This window comes from Corvus moneduloides, chromosome 3 (assembly GCF_009650955.1).
Source record: "Corvus moneduloides isolate bCorMon1 chromosome 3, bCorMon1.pri, whole genome shotgun sequence".
Classification (NCBI taxonomy): domain Eukaryota; kingdom Metazoa; phylum Chordata; class Aves; order Passeriformes; family Corvidae; genus Corvus; species Corvus moneduloides.
The window spans coordinates 115,839,201-115,858,663 of NC_045478.1; the positions used below are offsets into that span (position 1 = coordinate 115,839,201).

Sequence of the window (19,463 nt, forward strand, 5' to 3'; positions counted from 1 at the left end):
CACTAACAACAGGGTGTAATAGTGCTGTGATTAAATTACTTCAGTCAGGAGCCAAAAAAAAAGTGGTACTTAACTACTTTTACTGGGGTATCATGCCCATAATCTTACCTTTATTAAAAATAAAGTAAGATTTTATTAAAAACTAATAAAATTCTCACATACAATTTTATACTTTCCCTATCTGCCTGCCCCTTCAGGAGCATCCTGATCCTCCACATTAACATACCATGCAGCTAGAGCTGACCCAGGCCTTTGGAGACCCACATTTAAGCCTCTGACAAGACTTGGTGTGTGATCCTGACAGGTCATGGTCTGCTGGTGCCTCGGTGGGGATAACAGCACTTCCCTTCCTCACTGAGATGTTTGCGGGGAGCTCAGCAACTACAATAATAACGGCTATATAAAAAGTTTTTAATAGTGTCAAACAGATGGAATATCACATGGAGTTAGTTAGGAAACTGTCATGGTGAGGTAATGACATCAGGCTGATCGGGCCCACTACCAAGCTGCTTGGGGCAGGGACTGTCATTAATTACAGACCGAGCGCGACGGGGCTGCTTGACATTGTAAAGAAAAATGGAGGGAGGACAAGATAACTGCTGCATCCCAAAGGCTGCTGCAGGCAAGGGAGGATGGGCCACTCTGCTTGCTCAGGGTGGACACGACCCAGAGACCCCAGTGACACATCAGGTACACATTTCTGATGGCAGCGACTTCCAAGCCCCAGAGCAGACAGTGAGTGGGACATGGAGCTTGACTTCAAGAGCAGGGTTGACTAATGCCTGGCAGGAATGATCCAGGTTAAAGAGTGTGTGCTCTACCTAGAGGCAGTGCTGTCTCTCAGTCCCTTTTACACTAGGAAAGCCCAAGATAGGGCTCCTTGGGCCTCTGTATCGTACTGCAACACAGGCAAATGGAAATGCTCAGCATGTGTGATCATTCCAGTTATCTGCTCATAGTACCACGAGTGAAAGGACATTTATTTCCAGCCAATAAAATGAAGAGATGTCCATTTTTTAGGAAGATACTTCTTGGTGTCATGTCTAAGCTGATCTGCAGTATTAGAAATGTGTATTTCTGGTAAAAAGATTAAAGAGGCTGCCACAAATAAAAGTGAGCTTGAACTGCGTGTGAAGAGAAGACCGTGCTCACCCTGTGCTACTGCATTAGCTCTGCAAAGGTTCTTCCAAGACCCATCTAGCAGGCAAAAGTTTGTCCTTATTGCAATGCCAGCATCCTTTCTGAAGAAAACAGGGTTTATATTTCAAAGCTAATAGATGAAATTTAATTTTTTTTTTTCAGGGGGGATATTCTTCTCTTCTTATTTTTACATTATTTCTCATGTTTATATTTCACGCTATTTATTTTTAGGTGTACACAATTTTATTCCTGATGCTTTTGGGAAAGCAGTGTTGCTTGCCTTCCTTTAAAAGCTATGTCACTTCATTCAGAACTACTGACTCAGTTTCTTTGAAGTTATGACATTTCCAATTCAGGCACACTGGTTTCTTACTCAAATGATGCATCTGCTCTAAATATTTTAAGATAAAACACTTTTTCCCCCTTCATTTAACAGGATTATTCACAATGTTTAAACTTTCCATTAAGATGATTTTGAGAGGTTACTCATCCTGGCTGTAAGCTACAGTTCTGCAAGCCCCATGGGATCAGATAATTATAGAAGAACCTAATACAAAAACAGCTTAGGATTTTTGAGTGTTCCAAGTGTGGACAGTATATAAGGGCAGGAACATATAATCCACAGTTGTGTGACAAGACAATGAAATAAATCCTTGAGAGAGAATCTGACACATTATTTGCATTACAGAGTAATGCACCTTGCAACACCTGTCTCTGAAAAAGGGAGGGCAGTAGGTCAGTACGTATGAATGTCTTTGTGTCCATCTATAAACCACAGAAGAAGTGCAATTCACAGGGATTTTGTGAGGATAATTTTACGTGTTGGTGATCCAGGTGGGACTTGCACTATGGCAGGGTTTAAGGCCCCAAGAGACAATCCTGCATGCAGGAAAAATGTTCTGCTGGATACTGCAGCTTAACTCTTCAATAATCAGACCGGTATTTTAACGCCCTCCTTGGCCTTCCCATGATGTTTCTCCCTCTGTCATGATAGACATGAGCTGCAGGGAAATGTACTGTTTCTCTTCCCCACAGAGAAGCTAAACAGAAATGGGAACTTGTCAAAATACCAAACTAGGGGAAAAAGGAATTTCTCTGCAATTTTGGCAAGCAAGAAGTTGATCTCCCTCCTCTCTTCCTTATTTTAATACCATTTCCAGTTCTGGAAAAACAACCGAGAATAAGTGAGGAATGACTGTAGCTACAGAAAATATTATGAAGCAGTTGCTCTTTCCCTGTCCTTCATATTTATTACTTTCCTTCATTCACTCCCCACTTACCAAAGTAAGAGCACATTTACAAGCACTGCTAATTATGGAGTCGAGAGGATTTTGGAAAACTGATACAACTTACATTCTAACAGCTCCCAGGCAGCAAGGGAATCTATTACTAAATTCCTGCTGCAGCTACATTGCTTTCTTATTTCTTGTATGCTCCTTTGAAATGTCTTGTAAAATGATCTTGACAAGAGGTCTTGAATTGAAAACCGAGGGTCTGTCACTGCACTTTCATGATGCACCTGTACAGCATCTTCAACCACCAGCAACAAGGAACTTTTATTTATTAGGAAACTTCACAGACGCTATAAAAGATTATATTGCTATCAGAGACAAAATGAGGCCTGGGGCCTTCACAGAAAACCATTATAGCCATTAGGACTGGTTTCATTTCTCACCTGCCCAAACAGATTGTTTTCATTTTGAAGGCTGTCGTGGGCTTTTAAACGATCACTTTAGCATTTAGCAGTCTGGGGAGGCCGAGTAACACACCAGGATACTACATGAGACTCTCACCTCCAGAGATCCAAGACGTGTAACAAACTTGGGTGATCTAATTCCTGGAGTTTATTTATTTTTTTCATCTATCATGAATGTAAGCAGCTCGGGACCTATCAGGGCGAGGTATGTGGACAGTGTTAGAGAAGCAGGCAGTGAGGTTAACAGCTGAGAAACATTATCAGAGATACACAGAGAAAGATTTCTTTTATGATTAATGCCACATACAGTCCAGGCACTCAGACAGAAAGTCAGACCAGAGGGGTGTCACAGCAACCACTCCCCTACTAAAATATTCTCATTTTTTCTTAAAATGAGCTTGCCCCACACTCACATATAGCAGTGAAGTGAAAAACCTTACTTATCTTTAGAAAACTGCACAAACTAATAGTTTCAAAAATAAGTAACGCATTTGAGATAGTCACTGCTAATAAATAATTTAAAGCAGATGACATTGGCTTGCATGTACACAATTGTTTTCACTATGCAGGTCCAAAACAGAGCATCTGCTTTAAACATTGTGCAAATAAAAGATGAATCACTGATAACAGTTGGTAGTAATAATGATAATAAAGTTCTGTTAATCATGGCCTATGTTTTAGTAGTTCTCTATTATTCTCCAACTCTCCAGCAAAATTGGTAAAATGACACTGTATGCAGTTCTAACTTGCAGTACCTCTGCCTGTGCGACTAAGTGGCCATGCAAAGACCAAATCCAGTGATCCCACAGCATACTGCTCTGAGACACATAAGCTTCAGGGGCTGTATGGCTCTTGAAGTGATTTTGTCTCTGTGGAGAACAGGAGGGAGTCACAAATACTGTTGCAAGTAAGAAGTTCAGGGTAGACATCGATCCACAGCCACTGTTAGAGCAGTGGTCACTGTAGATGTTGGGTGCCAGCAGCAGCACAGTGAGGTGCTTGGGATGCCCCAGCACACACCCAGTCCACCACAGCTGGTTTTCTGCCTTATGCTGAAATAGCCTGTAGGAGCTGCATACAGCAGAACCAGCATCTCAAAGCATCCAGGCACATTTATCGCAGAGTCACACCTTTTGAATTTTAGGGCTTCTACAACTAAAAACTTCTTGGTGTAGCCCTCATGGCTACATAGAAAATCTTGAGAACTGAACGTGTAGCCAGGATACTGCAGAGATCCTCGGGCTGTAGGGTTGAGGGCCCCTTCACACCTAGGAAGTCCCAGAGAGCCCTTTGGAGGCACATGGCCAACACTACGTCAGGACCCTCCGTGGCGGAGGAAAAGGCTGTTGCCTCGTTGAACCTTTCGAACTGATACACCCCAAGTGCCAGAGCAGCTCTAAGACCATTCTTCCTCCACTGAGCCAGTTTATTCACTTGCAGTCATCAAGCTTTGGTCCATCCTTTGTTCAGATTCTGCTTGGCAGTTTCGCTCACCAAGCTTCCTGCCTCCTCCATACCATGCTGGCAAACAGTGGGTCCACATCTGAATTGTTCTGGCAGACAATATTTTTAACTCTGAGCTTAAGGAGAAAACCAACCATATTATGCTCAGATCTGGCAACCTTTTGCTGCATGCTGTGGACACATTTCACATCACAGCTATTTTTTATGCTCTGTTGTTTGCTTGTATTTCATGTTTTCATTCAGCTGGAAAATACAAACAGTATGGTTCAGCTTGGAGGTGAAGAATTGCCAGTTTGTATAAACACTTTGATAATAGAAACTTGGTGGTGATTACAGCTCAATATCTGCTGGAAAAAACCAGAGGCCCTTTAGCAAATTTTCTAATGTAGTACAACACTGGTGCTTTGTTCTTCAGCAGATACTCAGCCATCCAGGGGACAGCCAAGCACACAGAATTAAATTGTGTAGGGCTTTGACAGACTCTCAGTGCCAAGTTTTGCTTGTAGTTAACAGATATTTTCAGTTGCATAAGCTGCTGGTAAACATTTAGTTACTCTTCATTACTCTAAAGTTCTTTCCTGTAATCACTGCCTGGCTGGAGCTCTCCACACAGGACAAATTGATTTAGTGGCTGAACAGGCAAAGGTACAACTGAAGAGTAGCCCAAGTATTTGATTCCAACAACTTGTGGTGCCAAAATGCAAATTCTTTGAAAGTTCTAATTCTATTTAGATTTCATTAAAGACTTGCAAAAAGTCAGTAGTAAAATAAAACTTCAAACAGAATTGCCTTTTACCCTGGCGAAATTGAATTAAACTAGTTTAATCTCACCCATCATCTGAAACTTGCATCATAATTTACACATTGGGTTCCAACAAAATGGGAAAAGCTGCCTTAAGCTGCGATCAAAACTGCAAAGGAAATCCAGAATATTAATACTTTTTGTACACAACTCTTTGGTCAGGCTTTGCAGGTCAGCACACACAACGTCAGTGTAAGTGAAGGAGAACAAACATACATCTTAAGTTATTTTCCTGGGTTTTAAACTATGTCCTTTGCAAGTTTATTCCACTAAATCACTACGGCTGGGATTTCACTAGGTGAACCAGCTTTAATAAGTAAAGTTTTCATCTCTCCCTAGCTAAAAGAGTAACCTTACTTGAAGCCTTTTCAATTTCCAAAGTTGCCTTCAGCTGTTAGTTTCCAAGAAACAGCTATTCCCAGCCTGTGTGTCTCCCTCTCATATGCCACTGAATATCCACCCTATGCTTTCAAAAGTGTCTATGACTCTGGCTGTGCTAACTGGCAGATGTTTTTAGAGACTAGAAAGTGTTTAGTCCCTGTGGACTAAAAGTTACATGATGACTTCATCACATAAGCAAAAGCTAATAACGGGAAAGCAAGAAAGCAGACAAGTGTTATATTCCAAAAACATGATGTTTCCTGTGCTTCTGGCAAAGCTACTCCTGTGCCTGAAAAAAGGCAAATCATTTGAGTCTTGGTGCTCAAAACACACACACCATCAAATCGCTGCGAGATAATTTATGTGCTTCTCCCTTAGCTGCCTTCCCCACCAGTACTCACTTTCCTTTGGATGGAAGGGAGAGGGTGAAGGCAGAGGAAAGGCAGTGTTTGTTTACCTTCAATATCTATGCACCGACTATGTGCCTCACAACACTCGCTGGAAGGGGTTACTACACCCAGGAGTTTACAGCAAAACAGCAGTAGAAATCTGAGCAGCTGCCTCACGACCACGCACCTCAGCTCCTGCAGGGAAATACTCTTTCAAGTGCATGGCTTTACCCTCTCCATTTAGGAAAATTTGGAGACTGATACAGGAGCAACTGGAAGTAATTAGCATAAATGGCATCTGCACACAGAGGCAATACTTGCTGTGGTTTCATATCAAGCCATCAGCAGTGGACATCATGCTCTCTTGCTCCACGTCCTTGAGCTGCCCGAGTGACAGATCAAGAAACCAGAGGATGTGGATACACAGGAGAAAGGCCTCCCTCCAGTGACATGATGGGGAAGAAGAGCAAGTGAGTAGATAGGCAGCACACCATGGCAAGACACAGTGAAGACCCTTCTCTGTCTAAGAGGGGAGAAAGGATTTGCCCTGGAGCCAAGCATGGCCTTTTTGTATTATGAATTCTATGCATGTATACATAATTTTTCTTAGAACAGTAAGGGAGGGGGCTATTTCCTAGAGCTGATTAAAGAAGCATGACTCGATTTTCAATTTCAAACGACTCGGGGGGCATTCCAATCGACTGCAGACAGGAAATGAATACCATACATACACTGAACAAGGCAGATGCTTTTGAATCTGACACTTACGTGAAATGAAAATATCTTCATTTCTGTCTCCCCTCCACCCCATGATCACTAGTTAGTTCTAGCTATTTTTAGGATAAATGGTTTTATTTTTCAAACTTGCTATAACATAGCACCAGAAGCCACCCAGACGCCACTGACAATAAAGTGTATGGGAGCAGGCAAAAAGCATCGTAGGAGAGGAAAGATAAGAAGCTCAGTTTTGTGTATCCTCACCTCCTCTGGTGAGGAACAGAGATGAGACCCTGGAGGATAAACCAGATCCAGGGAGGGACAACAGCTCTATACAGAGATCCCAAAGCAGATACAGCAGAGACACTGAAGGCTATGGCTCAGAACTCACTTCCAGCTACTTAACTCTGCTAAAGAGATAAATATATATATTTTCTCCTCATACAGCTGCTACAAGCCAACTGCAATAATTGTCATGGTAGTATTATGGGGTTTATAACCCAATATAACAATGTAATTGTGTCTCCTTTTATCAATGATAGCAGTGCGTATCAGGGAATTGGCATATGCGGCTCTTTTCCCCCACTTAGTCCATATATGTGCAAACACTTCTTGTATTTTATTGTAGGAATAGGATAAAGGAAGGAAAAAAATCAGAGAGGCGGTATTAATCTGGCCCTTCCTCTGATGTTATGCAAATAATGAGTTCATTTTATCTTGATGTTAAGACAGCCAAAGCTGTATTCCTAAGAACATGAAAAAATGATCCTCTTAGGAGACAGAAGAAGAAAGAGGGATGGGTAGGTGAGAAAGGCAGCTTTGATTTACATTATTCAAAATGCCATGAATGCCAGATCAAAGAAGAGCAGGAATCAAATTCACATCCACTGAAGGATTTCAGCAGCTTTTTCAGAGCTATTGATCTCTCAAGGGCAAACCCTTTTAAACACTAGGTGGTGCCTCTAACTAGCCAGAACTCCCACCTTACACTGGCTGAGCCTCACATAGTTTGCTTTTATCAGCTGAGGAAAGCAGAAACAGCCAAGACAGCGCTGTGTCTGGGTTCGATGGACACACAGAGCTGAGCACAGAATAGCATGTGTGCATTTTCTGCACCAGATGTTGCCTCTCCAATGGCTGCCATGGTAGATGGTTACTAAAACCCAGGTTCCCCACTGACGAGCCATGCGTTTGGTGACCATGGAGCGCTTGGTCTGAGGACAGAGTGCTGTCACGCCGGTGAGAGCTCTGGGCAGGGCTTGTTTGCTCAGTGCTGACTTACTAATAAGTATAAAGTCACCTTGTATTTTGTGTGGGATGAAGGTGGAATAAGACATCTAAGGAGCTACTGCAGCTCAGCTGGCAAGCAGTGACTTGTTCATGAGTTTGAACTCACCAGTCTAATCTGAACACCTCGAAGGCACAGGATACAACCCTAAATCAAGTGCTGAACTGTCAAATGCACCACGGATTGGCATCTTCCCCCCACCCCTTCCCTTCCTTGGGTCGGGTGTCTTTGGAGTCTGGTAGACAAGCTTCCAGGTGTTTTGCCTTGTCAGGAGACTTCAGGGTCATGTCTTAGGCAAGAGCCACTGGAATTGGGTGTAGTACAGCAATTTAATCTGATGCAGCCCCAGATGGTTTCCTAAGAGCTGCCTTTGGGCTTCTGATGTGGATCCCCTTGCAGCAGGCTCATTGCTGCTGCCATCATTGCATCCCTGGGAACACTCCTTTCATGCTGCCTTCCACATTTGCTATGCTACACACAAAGCTACAACAGCACATTATGGATTATTTGCCTCTTTCCAAGGTCTGCTCACATTTTGAAGCCTATCTGCTCCCACCAGCACTCAGCACATCTTGGTACCTTAAACATTTTCAGGAAATGGATGACCCTTTTCCCCTGGCATATTTGGATTGAGAGCTGGTGCTGCTACCATTTCAATACATATCAAAATTTCCAGGGCTCTATCAGGCTACACAGCTCATTGGAAATCTTTGGCACTATTGTTCCAATGCGCCTGAAGACACAGGCAGTGTGGCTGCCCTGGGTCGTGTTTGAGATGTATATTCACAAATGTTAGACATACACATATGAAGCCCCCTGTTCTTTCCCCATAAAAGCCTGGACTCTAAAGCACAAGGTGAGGAGTAGACACTATTGGCCAGCTGCAGTGAGCCGTTCATAAATAACACGATGATCAACTCCCATTATGGAAAATAATACTCCAGCAGCTCTGTCCTGACAAACATCTGCTTTCCTATTGTAGAAAGCAATAACAAGATAGGAAGAGTTAAATGCTGAACTAAACAAACTGAATAAAGAAGAAATGGTAGGACTAATGATGGATGAATTGTAAACCACCTGCAAATGTTAAAGTTGCCATACTCTTCTGCAGAACATTATGTCTACACTGCAAACCTCCAGTAGGCAGGGACTGTGCTCTATAAAAATCATGATGAATGCAGGCTTATTTTTATATTATGGAGGTCCTAATCCTCCTCCTCCTCTGCCTTTGCTCTATTGTTACAACATCAAAGACCAACTGCTGGCCAAGATACAGTCAATATGAAAAGGGCGACCAGCAAATTTACTGCTTGACTTCATTCCCTTTAAATGGAATAGGCACCATGGCCCTTTTTCAAAGTCCAATCGCAGACATATATCTTTTTTATTGGACATCATGTACAATAAAGTGAAGCTGTAACTTGGAAAAAAAATAGAACACCTTAAAAAAATCCCATGAGGTGAACATTCCTTTATAAAAATATCACTGTGGTTACGTTTTGAAAAACTCTGGGTACTTCACAGGGCAAAAGGCATGGACTGGCTAGGTTATAGTTTAGCTAAGATGCATACCCATGCCTAATATTGAGTTGATTTCAAAAAAACCCCAACCAACTAATAAAAAGCAATATATTTAAGACAGAATGCCAGTGTCATTCAAATAAACTGAAATGGCAGCATTCATGTCATGAGAACTGTTAACTGCTTTGTTATAGCCTGCTCTCTGCAGCAAGCCTTTATAGACTTCTTCAGTCCAGCGAATCTTAAAATCAGGAGCACAAAATGCCAATATATAGACTGCATCTTAAACAACTCCAGTCTGATTACTGAGGTAACTTCCAGAGGCACTTTCAGAAGAGAATTGTAAGCATAGACATGAAAGACGTGACAGTTTTTTGCTATCATGTTGCTAAATAGAAGCTGAATAATTTCTGGCTATGAAATTAAGTAGTGAGTAAACAATTTACATGATGTAGGAGGTGAGTATGAATCAGGGTGTTACAGAATCTGTGCTAGACAGCTATGGTTTTCATTTTTTGTTTTTAACTCTTAATCCTTTTTGTTTCTTTGGGTAGCTTGTACAAACAGACATTACTAACTATCTGGTTACTAATGTTACATTGAGACTAACCCCATACTGATTTCGAAGTCCTGCACTGGTGCATATGGCAGGTAAAACGAAGCAAATTTATGTTTTATCTGTAGTAAACTTTGGCAGCTGCTTCCAGTAGATTAATTATGGTTTCTTCAGGCAAAAACTGCTGCTGCTGGGTTACTTCTAAGGCAATAAAGATACCAAAGCTGTGTAACTAATTTTTGAAGCACTAGCTTAAAAAAAAAATAGTTGTCTTATCACTAGATTCTCTTCCGTCTTATTTCTGTTATGATTTCTCTGCCATCAGCCACCTCCTCTTTTCATCACAGCCTGCAACACAGCTCTTCCAACACAAAAGACCCCACCTCCTGCTCAGCATTCCTGGGCATTCCTCTACTAGAGGAAGTGTTTCAAATGAGTGCCCAACCTCAGTACCTGAGCACCCAACCCAATGGGAATGCAAAGGCAAGATGCCTGAAGGGAGCATTTGGGAAGCTAAACCTGTCCCATGGACAACATGAACTCAGTAACTGCTCCTTAGAAGGGGAGAAATCCTCTTTTATTAGAGCAGCCCCAGTGGCAGAAACAGATGGGGCACTATTTGGTTTTTATAGACACGTACACAGAACTCTCTGGTTTTGTCATGGGAACCGATCTCCACAGCCCTGGCAAAGAGGAAATGTTAATCTTCTCAAGGAAGAATTACCGTGGAACAAACAGTCCTGGATTTTTCAGTGCAATGAAACATAACAGATGGAAATTAATTCATGCAACATGAAGAAAGCCACACACCAGGGCCCAGCTTGTCTATATGGGTGGACATGTGCTATGTGCTTATCAGTTCTGTAGAAAAACTGAGCTGTGAAAGATTCATATTCAAGAGGATCTTGGCTCTGCAGCTGACACAAATCATTGACTTGTCTTGCTTTGTGGAAGTCAGTGGAGCAAGGTCAATTTAAACACACTGAGAATGCAGGTCTAGCACAGAGGCATAAAAGCCAAGGGATGTTTGAACTCATACTGCCTTTCAATGTGCACTGACTCCACCAAGAGTGTGAGAGAAAGGTTTCATCTCTGATTTTCCCCTCTCATCTTCAGGAGCACCTCCATACATTAAAGGCTTAGAGGTGAACAACTCCAGGCCTGCTTTCATCTTGTTAGACTGCTAGAAGAGAAGGATAAAAAAGATATGACCCATGGCTATGAGTTCTCCAAGCACTTGAAAAACAAGGACAAAAGGATAAAGGAACTGCTTACCAGTACCGCCCACACCAGCTCCTCTAACCAAGCATTGCAGTGCCACAGAAGTGACCACTGTGGTGAGCCATCCCTTATTACAATAATAAGTTACATTTTACTTTGTTTTCTTTCTTTTTCTGGTATTTCAAATCAAAAGTACATGGAAATACCAACACTGGAAATATTCTGCTCTTGGTGATGTACCAATGAGCTCACTACGCTGTTTCTTGGAAATGTTATTCATCTCTATGCTTTGGACTATGAATTTAGCCTGGCATTTACTGTCTTTTAAAACTTGTAAAATAGGCACAATGGTCTTAAAGCGCAACAGTAACCACTGCATCGAGTGCTTCCTTCTGCCTTTTACTAAAGCACTTTGTATTTTTCACTTTAAAGTTACACTTCATTATTCATTTGTGACAGTGCCTCCATTCAGACTGGAGACCCATTGCGCTGCACATCGCTCACAAGCTACACCACAATACTGGAATCTCAACATCCATAAGCTTGGGTTGAGATCTGAAAAGTAAAATAAGGAAAAATAAAGGATACCACTGAAAAATAATACTTTTAAGAAGTCTTCTTTCTGAAAACTGAACATTATTCATTCAATTCAAAGGGTTTTTATGCAGTGCAGTCTTAAAGCAGACAGCAAGGTAAGAGTCGTAACAAAAAGGCCAAATAAGCACTACCCAACACCGTGAAGAGAACAAATGAGGCACAACTGGGTACTACCACATCTGTTTGCAAGGAAGACTGGCAAAGTACACAGAAGAGCATAAAGCAACCAACTCTGACAGGTAAACCTGCAAAAGCTGCTAAATCAGGATGTAAGCACAAAGCAAAACTACATTGCTTCAATTTTTTAGGTTTATGCTTGTGTAAGGAAACATCTCAATTGTCTGTCTATATACTTGAAATATGAGTGTATTTCAAGATTTTAAAGTGATGCAGAAGAATGTAAGCATAAGAAAAGTACGGCAAAATTATTTCCTAGCACTACTTGTACTATGTGCACTTTTACATAATAAAGGAAAACAAAGGAGAAATTCTTAAGCATGAATGTTCACAAATCTGTGCATCTGAAAAAACCTAGAGATTTTCAAACTGATTTTTTCTTCCCACTGGAATACATACCGATGACTGGGTTTTCAGAAGCCATCTCTATCACATACGACTTCAGAAAGCTTTTCAAACATACATATTACATTGGAAGGCCAAGCCTGCATTGTCGGCATCATTATCAATACTACTGCCTTCTGCATTTCACTTTCTATGAAGTTTTCAGATGCTGTGACATAACACAGCCGGCGTTTCCACCTTATCGACAATTCTTCCATTGTTTGACGGTGTTTTCCACCATTTTGGAACAATTCAGCATTGATTACTGATACAGAGATGCAGTAGATATGAGTAGAGACAAAAGAACAATGCTGAATTCAAACCACAGTTCCCAATTTACATTCAACATAACCTGGATTGGTTAAACAGATGTCTGCTCAGCAAAGGAATTCTGCAGGAGAGCAAGGTGTCAAACAGCTCAGTATGCTGAACCTTTAAGTACTGGGGCTCAGCTACCTACCTGCAGGTCCTAACAGTACACACTGACCAGCACCACACAGTGATGAAATTGTTGAGGCCACCAGAAGAGCTGTGGCTCTAGGCTTCCTGTTTTTGTGGACAGCTGGCATTAGGAAAGGACAGAACAGGGAAATGTTACTTAACCTAAGGGCTGGCAACTGAAGCAGGAGAAGCGAAGGAGAGTTTTGTGCTGATCAGGTAAGAGCAAGGGGTCAGGAGCAGTGTGGTTGTATCACTGTTGCAGCTGCCATGACCAACTGTGTTCCTCCTGTGTAGAACAAGATTCTCTATATGATCAACAAAGAGTTAAAAATAAAAGCTACTCCAGAACTAGTGCTGGCTGTCCAAGTTAGATGAAACAAAGTGGAAAGTACCAATGCAGCTCCATCCAGGATCTCTGTGTACTTACACCTGACCTCTGCTCTCACCAAGGGCAATCACTACAGCTCTAGACTTTCCCAGGAGCCAGTCTCAAACCCACCACTCCTTGCATTGCCATGAGTCATCCATCTGGCTGGAGGGCTCAAGGCCCTGGTAGCAGGTTTGCCTTTAACCCTTCCACTCTCACACACAGCCCTAGAGCACAGGTAAGGATCAACTGAGAGAAGAGAAAGGCAAAACAAGGGATGTCACTGGACCTCTCCCTGCAGTAGCCACTGCATTTTGTGTTTGGCTCCAGGACCATGGGAATGGACATGAAGACACTGTGATGGCCCAGAATGAATTTAGAACAACACACACTCTGCTTTTTTCTTACAACAAGCTCAATACTATAAAAAGCTGGAAAACCTAAATCTTGCTCAAAACAGAACTAAATAACTCAAAGAGACTATTCAGTATGAAGCACTAGGAAAAAACTGCTCTGATCTATAGTTCCAGAGACAAAATAGAGAGGCACCTTGTGATTTAATGCCAGGTATTTATCAGTGATGATCCAGGATAAGCAGTGCAGTAACTGTTAGCTGTTGAGCTGAAGAGATGTTTAGCAAAGTATGCCTCATCCAAACATCTTGGTAAAATTTAATTCAGGAAGTTACATTCATACCTGCCTAACATTGCTCCTTGCAGCCACAACTAAATAAAATATTCTTCAATACCGGTTCTGAATTATTGCAGTAGTCTAAGATACCAAAAATCTTGCCACATCCTACCCTGAAGGTATAGTAGCTCTTTTCCACCAAGGACCTGAGTTTGCTAGGAAATTAATCAAAGTGATAGGTATGAAGAGAAATGTAATTAACACTTTCTGGAGATTTCTGGGAGCTGGGTTTGAAATGTGAAAGAATCTCTCCTGGGAGCAATGGATGCCAGAAAATGGTCCTCTGCTCAGTGCAGCAGTCTGAGTGCTTCACCCTTGTTTCCCATTTTATCCTTTGCTTCCATGCATGCAGCAGCAGTACACGTAAGGCTAATTACCCTTCCTTCCCCCTGGATCCTGGAACAAGCCACAGCCCACTAGCAAAACCACTAAAGAGCACACATAATTCCCTCCCTTGGGAGATGAGAGAATGAACTGCACATGGACTAAGCCACTGCTAAATCTTCGTGCATAACTGGAGGAACATATGCCAAAGGGTGAACTTCAGTTAAGAACCTACACAGAAAAGCCTGCTGAGAACAGGCAGGTTTCACTGTCACTGCCAAAAAGCATGAAACAGTGTCCTCTGCGATGAGGAACCACCTCCCCAAGAGAGACTTTGGGCTGCAGAGAATCAGCCTGCCCAACTCACAAGCCACCTGCTCTGAAAACTATTCACGTAATGTATAAACTTCTCTTGAGGCAGAGAAGGATTTAGTGTTCATAGTAAATACACGACGTACATCCACTTACTGGCACCTTATCCAGGCTACGGGCAGTCAGGAAAACAAGAAGGCAGAACGTGGAATCGACAGGTTTTCAAAGATGACTTAGACAATCGGTTCCTATTAGAGCAAACCAAACTTAAAGCTCCAGAGCTCAAATAAGCTTTAAAAAAGGCCAGTCTAAAACACTCCCAAAGTAAACAGCTTGAGTCCTACTTAACTGAGGAAGCCAGAAAGCTGAAATATGCCACCATATGTGATTGGAGATAATTTTGCAAATTGCCTGAATGCTGTACAAGGGTCAGCAAGAGCGCACAAGCCCTGAAAAGCTGAAATGCACGCCAGCAAAGGTAGCAGACAGCGCACCATTGCTAAACTTCTCATGCCATTGAGCTGGGGATCTTGGGAGCAAATCACGAGCTCAGCCCTGTAAAGGGCTCCTCACACAGCTTGGAGAGTGACTCTTGTGCAACCACTTATAAGCAGCAGAATGTGTTTCTTCTGGTAGGGCTCAGAGAGCATTTCCGACACGCTGTAATTGCTTGCACGCTTATTGAAGAGGGGGGCAAGGGCAGGAGCAGGGTGATTAGAAGGAAAAAAATCTGTTTACAGCATTGTTCTGCTTTTCAAATTATGTTTTCTTATGCAGCTCCAGTTTTAAGCACAACTACCGAGTTTCAGGCTAATGTAATACTGCTGCAAGTACCGCAGTGGAGAATCTGAGTTCATGTGCTATGGCATATATTGTTGGTGGCTCCGTTACTGCATTTTACAAGGTCATTTTTCTTGGTGTGGGAACACTGTTTTTCTTGGTGTGCAAGGCCTGCTATGGAAAAATTAGAAGTGACGGGGATAAACTTTGTGATGAAATATTTTCTCTCAGAATGAAAGCACAGATTTTAGAGCATCGTAAAGTATTAAAAATGTCTTCCAAAATTTATTTTCAAGGCTTCCCTTCCTTTTAGAACCATGTAAAAAGATAAAAACATACCCAAGATGCTTTTTTCCATCTCTTAATATGGCTTCATTTGCCCTTCTTCAGAAAAGAAAGTTTGTACTTGTTTATTTCATAAAGATGCTGCACAACAGCTTCTGGATGCTAATTAAATTAGACCTAGTAGAATTCTCACCAGACAAAATCTCCCCCCTCCCCAATTTTCCTTTTTTTTTTCCCCACTGGAAGAGATGGAAGGAGGGGAATGAAATCTGATTGAGAAACACAAGGTTGATTCCCTCTCGTAACTCAAGACTCTGAGCTATTTTACAACTCCAGTGTGGATTTCCCATTTTGTGTTAGTTTGCCCTGCCACGACCCAGTTCTAACAGCAGCATGAAGCCGCAGCCACGCGGAGGTCCAGCAACCATTGCTGCAGCAGTGAACCAAGGGAGCCTGGGCTTGTGTCTCACCCATCCCAAAGAGCACCACAGGAATACAACAGGATTTTCTTCTCACTGCTGCTCCCTTACAGCCAGTCACAGCGGCACAAGACAATCGCAGACATCTGGAATCTCTGGAGGCACACACAGCTTGGGGGAGGGCATCAAAGGGGAAAAACAAAAGGGAGGAAAAAATAACTTGTTTAATTTTAGGATGGAAGGGGTTTTTTTCTATATTTCTTTCATCTCTCAGTCTAATAAATTGCAGGGGTTAACCCAACTGAAATACCAAAAGAAATCAAAACCTGTCTTACAAAATCCTTCCTTCATTTGATGGACCAAGGGATGGGAGAAAGAGAAGCTCTTCCTCCCTTAATGAATCAGACTTCAAATGCTTACAAATGTTTTAGACTATTTTAATCTCCAACAATATTTTAAGATTACTAAGGATTCTTCCTGAATCCGTTTTATGTAAAAAGGACCCAATTCTGACCACCTCACTTGTGCAGAGTGCGTAAGTCCTAACAGATCATATCCCACGTTTGATAATCAAAAGCCAGGGGCTTTTGATACAAATTTGCCATGTCGAAAGACATCTATAAAGAGTTGCTGCAAAGACTACTCTTTCCTGGATTTGCCACACTTCTTCAAACGAAATTTCATCAAATGCAACACTGACATACTCACTTCTCACAATCGTTCCTCTCCACAGACCTACCAAGACAGAAAAACCCTGAGAGATAGTTCTAAGTCTGAATTTGTGCAGTTTTGTTTCCCACTCCGATTCTCTCCCTGGGAGTGCAGTGCACCAGGATTTTGCATTTCACTTCAGCACATGCCACGATACAGCCTAAAACCTGTCAAAATCAGAAGATCCCAGTGCAGACTTCCCATTGAGATCTTACGTTGTGATGCTCTGAATGGAAGTATCCGCCTGCTTAAGTGCAACTTTCTAAAGCAATAGAATCCAGCTAGCAATAGAATCCCTGGAAGTTATAAAAACAAAAAAAATTGATAGACTTCCATCTGTTTAACCAATTGCTCTAATCAATATCCTTTCCCCCCATAATGTTTTGTACAGACACAGTCTCTCAAATACATAACTGCAGAATCAATTCAGTTGGGAAGTATATAAAAATTTCAATTCTACAAATGGCAAAACATGAAAATATGAACTGCTAAAGCTATCACAGTGCTTAAAGGCACAGAGTTTATTAAGGTAATCTGTAAAAAATCACTGGACAGAAAAAAGTTCTTGAAGTCAACAAGCTACAAATTTTCATGAGACAGCCAACTACAATGATAATAATCCAGGATAATTATCTGAAGATGATTTTCCTCTTGTTTCACCCTAACCTTACAATAGTGCTCTAAAAGGAGCTCCTCAGGGAAATGGCATCACCCAGAGTTCCCACTTGCCCAGATGTTTCTCTCATTATGTTACAAGCCTGTCAAGAAAAGCCAAATTCAGGTTTATTCTAATGATAGCAAACACCTCATAAAAAACCTCTCCAAATTTACTTTTCCAAGGAACATCATTTTAAAAGGCATTTCCAGTGCCCATGAGGAAAGAAAGCATAATTTATAAAACATTATTACCAGAAATCTTGCAGATACTAAAAAAAAAAACCATCCTGGAATGTCAAGCCGGTGATAAAACTGCAGCTCAGAACAGAGACAGCACAGTGGGGCCTTACCAAAGTGCACGGCTCAGCACTCCCAAGCAGGACTCCCACCAAGTTCAGCAGGAGGTTTTCTGAGTTAGGGGGACCTGACTGCAGACTGTGACTGGGATGTTGAGCCTGCAGCTCTGGGTTCCCTCCTGTAGCTAGCGGGTTCGTTTGGTGGACCACCAGCTGGGGATCCCACGCATACAGTGATCAGTACAGCCTGCACTCTCCTTAGTTCTCCTTGTGCTTTTATACTCTGCTGGTGCTATGAGTCTTATCCAGACGAGGGAGGGTTTACATAAATTTATGGTGACAATAATTAGATATTTTTCTGTCAGTTCATCGTGGGACTTGGCAGATAATTTTTCTTTTACCGCTTGGATACAGGAGAAAAGAGTTGGTCAGGGCACATGCAACTGACCAGAGATTTACAAGCTTTGTCTGGGGATGTTGGTGATTCTGCAGCTTTGATCGCTGTCTCCAACCATTATAAATGAATGGCAACATGTGATACTGAATAAAAAGAATCACCTGCAAAAACACTGAAACAGAACAAAAAAAGTCTTTTACCTCTGTAGGACAAAAAACACCATTTGGTTTCATGGGAGAAGTCTTTCAAAAGACTGGAAAAGGCTGGCTGGGTCACAAGCGCTGTCCTTCACATCACAAGCACGTATCACCCTAAGTTTCTTGCCTATTTCAGGGCTGTCAGCCTGTCTCTTGACGCTTTCCAAGGAAAGCCATACATTTTGTTCCAGTATTTCCCGAGACCATACACCTATCTGTTCCCCTCTCACTGTGGGGACTGCTGTGCCCTCACGAAGGGGTGCCCTGGGTGGGACATGCTGTGCCTGACACCGCTGCTTCCATCCCTCGCCTGCCCCACAGACTTCTCAGGTGCGCCGGCCGTCGTCCGCTGCGGGAACACGCGTGGGAGCCGCCCCGACGCCTCCCGCACCGCATCGAACCGCGGCGCCGGAGCAGCTCTGCCTTTGCCACCGCTGCCCCCGACAGCGTAAAGCCAAGGGGAGCAGGGGACACCCCGTGCGCGCCCGGGGAGAGCCCTCGGGCGGAGGAACCCTCGGGGTCGGGACAGGCGCGGGAGGCGTGAGAAGGAGGAGGAGGCGGTCGGGGCAGGTGCACGGCGCCGGCTCCCGACAGCCCGGCCAGCCCCGCGCTGCCCGGCCGCCCCCGACGGCCCCGGGGGACGCGGGAGGGTGGTGGGGGAGGCGGGGCGGCACTCACCTGCCGCTGGCTGTGGTTGCCGGCGCCCGTGGGGGCGTGGGGCTCCCCGCCGCCGCCGCGCAGCACGGTGATGTGCAGGGTGAGCAGGAGCAGCCCCAGCAGCAGCAGCAGCTCGGCCGCCAGCCGCACCATCCTCTTGAGCCGAGCGGCTTTAGGGCCCCGCGGCGGCGGCCGCGGAGGAGGCGGAGGAGGAGGAGGAGCCGCGGCGGCCGCCGCCGCCGCCGCCGCAGCCGGGGCCGCCGCCGGGGCGACCCCGGCCCCGGCCCCAGGAGCCGCAGGACGGGCGGCGGGGACCGCGCCGCTCTCGGCGTCGGCGGGGCGGGCGGCGGGCGCGGGGCAGCGGCGGCAGCAGCAGCAGCAGCAGCGGGGGCCGCCACACCACGGCGGAGCCACGTCGGGGCGGGATGCCGCGGCGGCGGCCAGAGTCCCAGCGCTGCCCGGCGGCGGGCGGCAGGTACCCGCGGCCGGCGGCGTCTCTGCGGGCAGCCCTGCAAGCCAGAGGCACCGCGGGCCGTCGGAGGGAGGGAGCGGGCGGCCGAACCCCCACCGGCTCGGGGAGCCGCGGCCGGCGGAGAG

The 19,463-nt window shown here is 44.0% G+C and overlaps 1 protein-coding gene across 1 annotated transcript in view; it reads right to left on the reverse strand.

Annotated features, from left to right (window-relative positions):
- ISM1 (isthmin 1) overlaps positions 1 to 19,078 on the reverse strand; it is a 39,059-nt gene extending 19,981 nt beyond the window's left edge. The window contains exon 1 of the mRNA XM_032103661.1: positions 18,888 to 19,078. Coding sequence (XP_031959552.1) covers positions 18,888 to 19,019 — 132 coding nt within the window. The 5' untranslated portion in view covers positions 19,020 to 19,078. The remainder of the gene's footprint in view (positions 1 to 18,887) is intronic.
- Between the last annotated feature and the right edge of the window lie 385 nt (positions 19,079 to 19,463).